General features: G+C 36.3%; 1 protein-coding gene across 1 annotated transcript; it reads left to right on the top strand.

The window, feature by feature from the left end:
* The first annotated feature begins 122 nt into the window (after nt 1-122).
* AKNAD1 (AKNA domain containing 1) lies at nt 123-12,347 on the top strand. The gene is made up of 15 exons (XM_040566172.1): nt 123-1,678; nt 2,274-2,403; nt 2,516-2,667; nt 2,778-2,837; nt 3,313-3,446; nt 3,790-3,925; nt 4,261-4,415; nt 4,913-5,006; nt 5,586-5,677; nt 7,057-7,142; nt 8,321-8,440; nt 8,527-8,637; nt 9,473-9,551; nt 10,454-10,529; nt 10,920-12,347. Exons 1-15 carry the CDS (start codon nt 554-556, stop codon nt 11,037-11,039), a joined length of 2,670 nt encoding a protein of 889 aa, XP_040422106.1. The 5' UTR covers nt 123-553; the 3' UTR covers nt 11,040-12,347.
* The last annotated feature ends 219 nt before the right edge of the window (nt 12,348-12,566 follow it).

Genomic DNA, 12,566 nt, shown 5'->3' with positions numbered 1-12,566 from the left:
CCCTGCGCGGGGGCCAACGGGAGCGGCGAGGGGCGGGGCGGCGGGAGGCCACGCCCCGCGTGGGTGTAGGGGGCGGGGCCAGGAGGGGAGGGACGGGGGGGAGCGGCGGCGGGGCAAGGGAGCGGCGAGCGGTAACGGGGCGCGGGCACGGAGCTGGGGCGGCCACGCGGGGCTTTCTTGCAGGCGGCGGTTCCGCAGGGCTCAGCAGCAGCTGTAGCGCCGTGAGCAGGTCCCGCAGTTTGCGACAGCACCGGGGGCGGAGAAGCAAGGGCGGGTGCCTGGCGCCGAGCGCCACGCTCCTCTCCCCAACGCTTTCAGCGCTTGCCTCTGTTCTTTTCCGTCGCTTGACTCTCTTTCTGTTTTTACCCTACAGTAAGTGTGGAATAAGGGGTACGGTTCTAAACGTCAAGGGGTACAGTTCTGAAAACCTGCACCGGGTTTATAACATAAATAAAACTGGAGGACGTTTAAGACAGAGGTAGGTAAATCCTGTTCTGAACTGTACTGACATCTAAATAAATTCCTACTACTGCCCCCTTACAGCTTTTGATCCATGCAATACATAAAAGCTCTACCCCAGCGTCAGAGAGGAGATGGTATTCATAGGGCAAAGAGGTGGGAGATGGAGACTGTCACAGAGCAGATGAGAACGCAGGCGCACAGCTCACTCGTAAATAAACTCAGCGCCGTTTCAGGCTCTACTGACGGGGAACAGGATGACTTGCCTTGTGATGAAGGACTAACCTGTAAATACAACAGTAATTCAGAGGATCTGCATGACTGCATAGAAAATATTTCTCATATTTTGAGTTTATCCTGTTCTGAAGATAACAACAAAGCAGCAGCAGCAAGGTATGAAACTCATCCCCAACTTGAAGGCGGCAGGGATTATCACACAGCTACCACCTCAACAGCTGGAATTTCGGTTGAAATGCCTGTAAGTGAAGCTTCCTTTAAGAAAGAAGCGTCAGACAGTGGCTTTGGTAAAGCAGATGGCAAGGAACATCTAACTAACTCAAAGCTGTCCAATGTCCTCTTGCGTCATTTTTCTGAAGGAGAATTACTAAACACTTGTCAGCTAATTGAGTGTGAGACCATACCAGAGACGTCCTACGCTGAAAGTATTGGTGAAACTACGAACAAACCTGAGGCTTACGAACATGGCAAAGGCTCTTTAACACTTAAACAATGGGCAATGGAATTGGAAGGGTATCATTTAGAAAAGCATGAGGATGTACGCACGGGTGGGAAAAATCCAAGTGTGCTAAATGAAAATAAATTTGTTTCAAAGAGATCTATTTCTTCTACTGTTAACTGTGGGTGCAGACATGACAATTCACAGCTGAGTAACAGGTATGAAGACACACACATCTCTCACAACACGAAGGAACAGAGAGAACTGTTTAAGAAAACAGTTTCATCTCATAGGCTCATACATGGCCAAAGTGAAATTCACCATTGCCTTCCTGACTTCTCTAAAGTTACTTCAGAACTAAAAATGCCAAAAATAAGTGAAAATATTAAATCAGTTCCTACAATCGAACGAACAAAATCCTTCCCTATTTTGCTCAGTCAATCAGTAACTGTGGACAACATTCTAGAAAATAACTGTTTTCATTCTGTTGAAGTAGAGAATCAAGAAGAAACGAGCATTCCAGAATTGTTTCAACAGCTGAAGGTAAGTAAGATGCTTTAAAACATTGTTAATATTTGTCAAGAGTGATGTTTACCATAAAAAAAAAGATTGTGTTAAGTAAAATGTAACACGACTAATTCACAAAAGCATTCCATAGCTATCAGCAAGTGTATCTCTCTTCTGTCAATAATTGCTTTCACAGTTTTGTGGGACCGAATTTCTACAGAGCTTTCATGTCCAAACAGTTGATGATGCACTGAAGTATTATTTGTGATTGCAAATCATCCTATCATTAGGCAATTATTAATTCATTCTCTTATCTCTAAGAATATGAATATTCCCCCAAACCGTTGTCACCTTTATATTGTACTACCCATTTACACAAGTTCTCTGAACATAGATTTCCCTGACATTGAGTTAAAGTATTTAAATATATATATATATAAATCCAGCATATATGCAGTGAGATATTATCCATACTGAAAACACAGCAAATTATGTGGTGCAGTTACAATAAGCATCTCATTAACAACTTGTCCTATGTATTTCTAAATTCTTTAGTTAAATGTCCGCAAGTGTTCTATACCCTGTTTCTCTACGTATTCCGTTTCTCTAACGGAAGTTGTCATTTTAACAGATACTGCCTCAGTCGGATTTTGCAAGTCCAAGTTTCGTTGTTCACTCAGGAGGCGCTGGGACATCTTCTGAAGTCTTCACAGCACGTGTTCCTAACAATACACAGGCTACACAAGATTTGCCTGATCCAAGTAAATAAAATTGCAGTAACTATGCAAATGACTCATTTAATGCAATTTGATAGTACTTTTGGGCAGAAGTTTTTGGCAGAAATTCTAACTGATCTTCTCTTGTATTATATAGGATTACCACATGGGACAATGGTATCAGCATTTCCAGCAGCTGGTACAGTACAAGTACACTGTCTAAGTCCTTCTAATTTACTGCCAGAACTAACACAAGGAGAAAAGATGTCTCAAATACTAAAAGAACAGACAGATCAACTGAAAATTAAAGTAAAGAGCTCTGTTTCCATATCTATTTTGCATTGATGCTCAAATTGTATACCCATTTGGAATGCTCATTTTTAAAATCCAATATAAAAGTGTAGTATTTTCTCTTAAAGGTGGAAGATTTCACTAAACATATGACCCATGAGACATTCGTTTCACAAGACAATTACCTGGTAAATTAATATATTTTCAATAATCAGAAATGTTCTTGAATTGTCTATAGACTTAAAATTTTATGGCAAGATATTCAATATTTTCCTCAAATAGACATTTAAATTTTTTTTTTTTTTTAAATCAATCTCAGATTTAAATTGAGTTTAAGAAGCAAAAATTAAATTGTTCAGTACATGGCTGAATTGGATTTCTTTTAAGGATTTACAATTCAAACCTATCAGTTAAAGGCCTTAAATTGCCATAGAAGCTATGAATTTTGACACGCGGAGTATCAGTTCTGAAGTCAGTTCAATATTTTACTTGTACATAATTGAGCAGCACAGTGTACAGGGTGGGCATATGAGATGCAGTCCTGTTCTAATTCAGAGCAGTAGCTCAATTCTTACCAAGATCACTGCAAATGGCATAACTATGCTTACTATGACTTACTAATGAAAATGTAATTTACTACTGAATTATTTCTCACTGGTGAAGGCATTAAATCAATTGAAAAAATACCTTGATGCCTTGGAAAGGAGTTACTTAACTGCTAGAGAGGAGCACCATGTTTTACAGCTGCAGAACTACAAGGACAAGTCTATCCGCGTTGGAGAGTTTGATCCTGAAAGGTTAGAATATAAGTGCTAAGTATTGCATCTGTATATTTTCCATATTTTGAGTGTCTTAGAACCATTACTTCATTTATCCATTAATATTCTTCAGAGGTGAAGACATTACCTTAATATTACATGGAGTAAACTAGAAGTGATTTGGCCAAAATTCATGTCAAGCTTTACATATCGCTGTTATAATTAGGCTAACGGATTAATTCGAGTACTTAAAAGAGACTCAGTGAACTCCATTAATTTCTCTTCCCCCCCCCCCCCCCCCGAATATTTAATGCAATGCCAAATATGGTTATCACAGTAAGAAATACATGTTTCACTAGCTGTGTATTGTGATTGGTTTTAGAAAGGTGGAAGGGGAAATATTTAGACTTGGCATGCTGCTTGAAGACATCCAAGAACAAACAGATGATGGCAAATACAGCTTGGCTCCTTCACTTATTTCTGATGAATCTGCCCATTCATTGAATCCTCTTTGGGAGGTAATTATGAGTTTTGTCATTTAAAGACTACATTTTACAGTTTTACTGAAGAAAATCTCAAAACAGTGCAGTTGTATGTTTTCCTCTAATATTTGTAAAGCATGACAGTTTTGGATAGCACGTCACTTCAAAGAAATCTTTTTACCCATGAAATATCAGCTTCATTAATTTTGTTAATTCTAACAGAAAATTAAGAGAGCTTTCATAGTCACTATTTTAGAAACCAGTCTTCTCTGAATCCCAAGCTAGAGACGTTCAGAAAATGCTGGCTGGTAGAAGTCATGTACTTGTGATACACTGACCATATACTACCATCCTATGGTTACTTTGTACAGAGCTCAGTAGTTTCAAGCATTAACGATCCTCCAGAGGAAACCACATTTCTTCAAAAGAACAAGGGAGAAAATACAACTCAGACAAGTGACGTAATCCCACAAACAAATCATCTGTTTTCTTTAGAAGCTGAAAAGTGCAATCTTTGTCCTCACATGTAAGTGTAAAACAGACAGCTGTTGAAGTTATTAAAACTTTTTCCATAATTATTTGCTGAGTACAGAAAGTCAGGACATCTAGAATATCTGAAAGTAGGTAGAACATTCCCAGATAACACTTATTAGAGAATTCTAAACACCCAAGAATTCCTTCCAGCCTGGCATTTCTACTTTGAGGCCTTTCCTGAAGCCAAACCATTACCAGTAGTTATCATATCTCTGCATAAAAATTTATTGCAACCACACTAATTCAGGATGTGAAACACTAGTAAAAATACAATACTGGTACAGAAGAATTTGCATTACTTTTTTAATTAAAAAAGTGAGGGATGCAGATACTTATGTAATTAACCATCAAAGCTTTGTGAAATGACACTAGAGACCATCTCTACCCTTTCCTACCCTTTCAGAGAGTATCAGAGAGTATTTCATACATGCTAATCATCTCAATGAGATTAGGAAAGTAAAACAAATGTTTTTTCCTTAACCAATTCAGGTTACAAAAGAGAGCTGAATCAACTTCCGGAAGAGAAATGGAGCCTCTGGGAAAAGGTTATCTGCTAGCAAGCAAGCATTCTTCCAGTGTAATGGTAGGAGATCTGTTTGCATATTCATTTTAACTTAGATGAATATATTCAGCTTTAAAATTATTTATGGAACATTTTTCCCCTTTTTGCACAGTGTGATGGCTCAGCTTTTGAGATACTACAGTCTATCATAACACTGCTGAATTGGTTTCCAAAGGAAAAAATTAAATCCGAACTTTTGAGATTTGTGATCAAGTTCACTTCTCTTAGGAAAGATTTAGCTGTGTTTACTGGCCTGCCTTTGTTATTTGTTCAGAAGGCAGAAATCTACAGACAATTCCTTGCTTACAACATTTATTTGAATTTTGAGGCAATGAGAGATGTGAATGAATATAGGCTAATCCTTCTCAAAGCTACGTAAGACTTCCCACACTCCCAACTTCACAGATTAAAAAGTGTTGTTATGGTGTCCAGTCTGCTTTACAGTTACAATTGTAATAGATGAAATTGTAGAATTGATGGCAACTAAAGCAGTACAAAAAAAATGTACACCCAATGCTACTGTTCACACTTATCCTGTTTGATGATTACGCAGTAATATAAACAATACTGTCAGTTTGTTTTGCTTTCTGGGTGCTACAGAGATTCCTTTCACCAGAAGAAAAAGGTCTTCGATTCCATACTCAGGGTACGTTAAGTCAAAAATGTAACGCTGATGAAGAAAATATGAAAGGGTAAGTGTATTGTGTTTCAGCTAGTCATAGACACTGTTTTCTACAGCTAAATGAACTGATACACACATGTGCACCAGTCTGTCTCTACACTGGATTCTGCCCAGAACACTGAACATTTAATATGTATAAAATACAAGGATGACCTGTTTTCAAGAGTATTACTAGTTAATCACATAAGGTACATGATGCAGCAGACCACTGGAGAAAGGGCAAAACTCCCATCAATTTCATTAAAGATAGGAATATGTTCATATTAAAGAAGCCCGTCTCACTGGACCACTGTAAGGCCTGTGGTACTTAAATGCCACGAACAAATTTTAATAGTGCATGAAAAGAAGAGGCTTTGTGTCAACCCCCCTCCCGCCCCTTCAGTGATAAATGATAGCACTCTGAATAAGCAACTACAAACTATTCAGCAACTACAAATATTTGAAATTATCATTGTCATAAAACAGATCTGGTAGGCCTGGAGGGAGAGCATATTGATAATTCTGCATATAGTTCAAGTGTAAAGGCCAATCTGTAGAGTTTCATTTACAGAAATGTCAACGTGATAAAATAATTCTACGTGCCTTATCTGGGAGTTTGAAGTTTTGGCAAATTAAATCTCTACCCAAAGTCACATCTTATGATAACATGCAATGTAGAATACAACAATACTCTAAGTTTGCTGGGAGAAGAACGCAAGCATAAGAGAAAAATGCTCTCAGACTATTTTATTGAATAGATAATGCTTATCTAGTAAAACTCACCTAACTTGATTTTTTCCCCTCTCTACCATTTAAGAAAAAATAACTGTCTTCTGATCCTTGTTTTCATGAGTGGCTGGAAACACTTCCAAATAAATTTGAGGATACTTTATGCCCTGTTGAGAATACATATGTGAAATATGGGAAACAAGGATCTTTGATCTTTTTCTGTCAGAAGGTACATCCCAAATATTCCTCTAATTCCGTAAAGGCCGTAAAATTAAAACCTTAACTTAGCTCAAAGTTACTAAAAAAAACTACATCGTCTTTACCATTGATAATATTGTAATAGCATGTTTAAACACTTATATGTAAATGTATACTGTTGTATGCTACATTACTATTCAAAACTATAGTTATTACTTCACTTTTAGGCATGTTTAACTGCTCTGATATGGCAAGGTCTTTCTGATAGACTGTATTCTTGGACAAGTAGTCATTATTTTGTGATTGGTTAATTTCTCATTTAAGCTTCTACTTCCCACCTTTTCAGAACAGTGAGACAGTTCTTTCTATAAGTAAATCTGATACCTTCTCAGTTAAGAACTGGTCAGACCTTATTTTATGTTCATAAGACTCATACAGGTATTAAGATAAAATTAAGATATCATTCTGTTTCCATGCTCAAAGAAATGAAAACATCCAGGAAAGGAAAACTGGAGTATGTTCAATCTTCATTCAGAGAAAACCAACTGATTTATCAGATACAAATCTGAGTAAGTAGCGATGCGATACAAAGGTCAGAACCCTGTACTTATACCTCCTATTCAATCTTGTTAAGAAATGCATTCCTGTCACATCTAAGCAGTGTGAAAATTGTTTTGGAGTTTCAACAGATGTTACTGCTTAGCACAGCACAAGGCAGAAAGAACACAAAGTTGACTTTTGAGGAGACCACATCAAATCCACTCTTGGTCAGTGACAGACCAAGAGGCAACAGACAACCTACAACAGAGGAATTGCCATTTAGATACGAGAAAAAAGTTTTAAGTCTGGGTACAACCAAATATTGAAACAAATTTGGTAATTAAAACATTTCACACTAAGACTTCCACTTTCATTTTTGGGATTTAACTTCGTTATTCTGCATGAAAATCAAGAACGTTTTCTTAAATCTTTCTTCCATTCAGAATAGAGACAGACTGGAAGTGTTCTCCTTCCTCAGTCCAGCTCCTAATAGTTTCACCAAATGTAAACCAGAGCCTACACAGGCTACTGTGAATGAACTAATTAAATGAGCTGTCATCTAAGACTCCAGTTCTTAGAGGTTCACTAGGCATCTGTAAGCATTTCTTTCTCTTAGGGCATCTTAACTTTATCTTTCTAACGTAGAATACTCTGAGGATGTCTGACAAACTAAAAGAGCAGCATGAGATGTATTAGATTTAGCTTGAAATCTCAGCATGTGGGCTGTTCGTGCTTTGGGCCTATCTTTTGTCCTTGACTTCTCCGTGATGTCCTTTCACTTTAATACAATACACCGGGGCCATTATTCTTAATGCTGATTTGTGCAATAACTAAAGCAGTGCCATACTATATCCTCCCAACTTCTTTGTGATGTTCCTCTTGGGCTGCGTTGTTTTCACAATTGATTTTAACCTCCAGAACAAAAACCTAAGGACAGTGAGAGGGTGTGTTTAGTTTTGTAAGGACACTTCTGGGACTGGGAACAACAACATCTGCATTTGAGGCTTAGGGTTAAAGCTGAAAGCCAGTCTTTACAGCTCTATCCCTACCTGTGAAATGGAGGAAAAAGAACTTATTCTAACTGCAGTATTGTTAGTGGCTGTGAAGGGCTCAGAAATTACAGTGCTGAAAGCCCAATAACTGTTTAGGTACACAAGCCAAAACTTCTAATATTTCAGATTTTTAATAAATATTTTGGGGATTTTAGGCACTGATTCAGAAGACATCTCAGCCTGTGATTCTTATGGTTCACAAAGTGAGGAATTTATGGAACATGAGACTGAAAGTTACAAAACATTCAATACAAGATTACGTCAAGAGAAAAAAGGTAAAACGATTGCAAAAAATACCAAAATCTACACAAAATATCCTTGTTTATAGTATTCTACTTTTTAAACATGTCTTTGTTTTCAGGATTTATATTCAGATGCCCTAGAGAAAGCACTTATCAACTCAAACACAGGAATTACAAACAGTCTGTTCAGTCTTGTGCCCTGTGTAGAAATAAAAATTCTGGTTCAACCTGTAAGTATGGTTTGTTACAGAAATATTTCAAATTGTGGGCTAGATCTTAAAGAGCAAAAAGTCATGTTGTGCATGTACCAAGGAAAACTTAGCTTAGCTTAAGAAACAGCACTACAGCTAACCAGTAAATGCGTATAGGTCCTGCAAAGTGAAATTAGCAAATCCAACCTTTACACACCTGCCTGGGTTTAATCCTTACGCACGACAGCTTTAACCTTCTCCAGTTCTGAAGAGTCCTGTATTTCACTTCAAACAGGAGCATCTCCAGCACCGCATGGAAGAACACTAAAATTGGGCATTACCATGCCAACCTTTTCAGTACTAGCTGGTAGTGAATGTAGCACAAACAAGTATTGAAAGGAAATACCAGCTCTGCACTGAAATTGTGTGTCATGCAGAGTTAGGGAATACCTATTTTTTTTAAAAACATTGAACATCTAGGTTTTAAATCAACTATCTTGGACTCTATACTGTAGAAAGAAATTGCAGACAGAAAAATTGAATTAATAAGTTAGCTATTTCTCTGTATTAAGACTAAAAAAATCAGTGGTATTTATATAATTATTAGGATTATGATAGTCTAATGATTCGATACTTTCCCCATGCAGTCTTTCACTGTATGAAATTAAATACAAATCTATACATCGTTTGTTGAAGAACTAAATTCAACAGGGAACCCAAAAGGGAAAGTTTGGCCTCATTTACAAAAAAATCATAATGTATTCAAATTTTAATTCAGCAGTGACATTGAGTTGAATTTATGCTAAACAGAGAAAGATGTTACATATATAGAAAATACATTTATCAGTTTTAAACATGGCCTCAATATCTTAAGCTTATGCACAGAAGAGAATCTCCACTCAGAAGGCTCAAACAAATAAACGGCCCCGTGAACTTGTAAACCTTTCTGAAAGGTAAGTTGTAGTAATAAATGTGTGTGGTACAACAGAAAATACCATTAAGAAAGATCCAGCATGAAAAATATTCAGCACTATCATAAGCAGGGGCAGTGCTTTGTCTTTTTCAGAGCACACTATTTTTGAAATTTAATTAATGAGTAAAATTTTAATATATTTACCGTAAGGACAAATGTAAATAACTCTTGGAGTAGTTCTTCAGTGTTTCTAATTTTTTTCTAATTTAACAAATCAATATCTGACCTCTTTAGCTAACATATTTATTCTGAAAAACAAGACAGAACTAGGACTCCTGTAGCAAAAAGAATTGCCTATTAAGTATTACAGACTTGTTTTAGGGATCTGTGAATGGAAACACACTCTTAATAAAGTAAGGTGTGGTGTTGTTTTGTTTTTGTTTTAATAATTTGTTAACATTAAATTACACTCAGAGTCTGAGGAATAGAATGGATTCTTAACTATAGTTAGCACAGACAAGATAAACTGAGGCAAGTTTTGCAACCACAGTTTTTGACAGCATTACTGAGTAGCAGTAATTGCCTGAAAGTACGGTAGCTGCACTTGAGTATCAATGGCAGACTACTCAGAGAAGGTTACAGCGCTGAGACAACGATGCTAGAGAGATTTCCTAACTCTTAACTGGGGAGTGTTTTCTGTCTTACTGCAGTACAGATGCAATACAAATTATGATTGGCTGTATTTTTACAGGTAAATGAAAGATTCTATTTGCTGTAAAGTTAACTTGCAAACGTGTTATCAAGGTGTATATATCTAATTCACAGTTTAAAATAACTTTGCATGTTTTATTATATACTTTATATATAGACAATTTTTTTAGGTTGGTGAATCCTCCTTTTCAAATATATACGATAAAGTTGTCCTATCACATCAATATTTAGGAATGTCAGTGTCAAGAAGTCTGCCCGAAACAAACCTGCAATCAACATCAGAAATACCAATGATTTCAACGCAAATGTAAGACTTCGGAGTGAAAATTAAAAGCCATATAATTATCTTAAAAAACATACGTCCACACCATCATGGAACTGTTTAAAATACCCTTTCTTAGCGCACCAGTTATTACCATTTAAGCTTGTCTAATCCATTTGAGGATAATAATGGAACAGGAGAGAGTTTAAAAAAACAGTTCCGTAGCTGAAACTTTCCATGCTAATTTAAAATAATGATTTATTACACTCAAATCTTGGAGTAGTCTACCACATTTTTTGTTTTAAACTTGTCAATGTATTTTTAGAGTAGACCTGTTGAAAATGCTACACAGAACCTTAACTGGACATCACTTCCTATTTCATACGTATGGAAACAATCGTACTCAACAAGGCTGTATTTTATTATCCCCAACAGATTTTAAATTCTACCCTGGATCATGCCATACAGACAGCAAACAGTTTGAAGAGAGCTACAGAACGAATGGTACAAGCAATTTCAGAAGATCTAGCTAAAGTTGCAAGAAAACATCTTTAATTATCCGGTTTCAAATGCTGTGTTGTTTTGCTGGTTAATACTGAAATATCAGCGTGTCTGCAAATATAAAATAATGAATACAAAGATTGGGTAGTCAGCTAGCTTCAGTTCTGTGACCATCAATACTAAACTAAATGAGAGCATTCTGGTACTCTGCATCTTTACACTCGCTGTCTGAACTAGAAAACAAATCACTAATTCTACTGGAAGTCTTCGGTACATTTGCTAATACCTATTCCTGCTTACGGCTGCCTTCTCTAAGAATTCACTTAAGGTAGCGTTACAAAAATTGATTTAAACAAGCAAGGTTAGCTTTTTGACTTTTGCTCTCCCCCTACCCCAAACAGCAGAATAAATATCTCATTTATTACATATATTTTCTCTTCAGACTTTATAGCAGCTGCTTAAGCATGTGAGCCTCTGCATCTGTAAGCATCATGCTAGCATACCAAATCGCTGTTAACGTATGTAATTATTTTGGTTTTAGAGTGTGCCACGTTGAGAGTGCTTTAATTTTAAGATACTCCTCATGTCTCAATAACCGAGCAACACCATTTGTTGTCTTGTGTATCCGTAACAATTAAACGGTTCTTTCACTGTGATGGCCTTACCTTGTCCAATGTATCTGTTTTTGAGATTTCAGCTGATGATGTAGGCTGCAGAATTTTAAAAATTATGTAGAAATACAGTGCATCAAGAAAATTAATCTATTATTTTTTCTTCTGGAAGAAGAGCATGATGGATTTCAAAGCCACAAATTCTTAGTCTCATATTTATCAGCTATGAAGCGCTGAGCTATAATAGCATTTAAACCCAAAAAACCAAACACTTGAAGAAAGTTTAAATGCCGACTGTGGGAAAATAGTCCAACACTTCAAGTTGATATTTCTTCAACCATATACAATGCATAAGTATCAATACAATGGGTTTCGTACGACCTAATTATTTTAGTCCTTAAATAGGACACTGATATCAGTTATTACATTCTGCACTTATTGCTTTTAAGTCATTTAATTTTATAATTTATAAACTGTTTTGAAGGAAGGAAAAAAACCTGTTTGATCCTTTTGCCACCTTCTAATTAACTTCGAACAAACTTACCTAACAAAGATGTTCTCAACCTACTAGTTAACCTGAGGGCAAAAAGAAGGAAAAGAAAACACATTTCTGCAAACCAAAAAATGAATACCCTCACAGTTTGTAAAAAAGGTAAATAAACAACTTGACTAATCATGTTTTATGATATTTGTCTCAGATTCTACATATAATAAACTAGCATATCAATGCACATCTACACAATGTTATCCCTTTAAAAGGTTAATAAAAGTTTACACTTAAATAACTAAGACAAATCTAAATATTAGCAGTATTACAGAATTAATACAATTTATTTGATCCATTTCATCACAAACTGATGTATTTCTTTCTTAATAAGTTACCAAAAATAAAACCACATGAACTTCTTGAATGCATCAGGTTTTGTTGTTTGGTTTGCTTTTTTCTTTTCATTACTAAGCCCTGCCAAAG

The sequence above is a fragment of the Cygnus olor genome, chromosome 8, assembly GCF_009769625.2.
Source record: "Cygnus olor isolate bCygOlo1 chromosome 8, bCygOlo1.pri.v2, whole genome shotgun sequence".
Lineage (NCBI taxonomy): Eukaryota > Metazoa > Chordata > Aves > Anseriformes > Anatidae > Cygnus > Cygnus olor.
The sequence above is the reverse complement of the archived record's forward strand: the minus strand, read 5'-3'. Positions and strand labels throughout refer to the sequence as shown.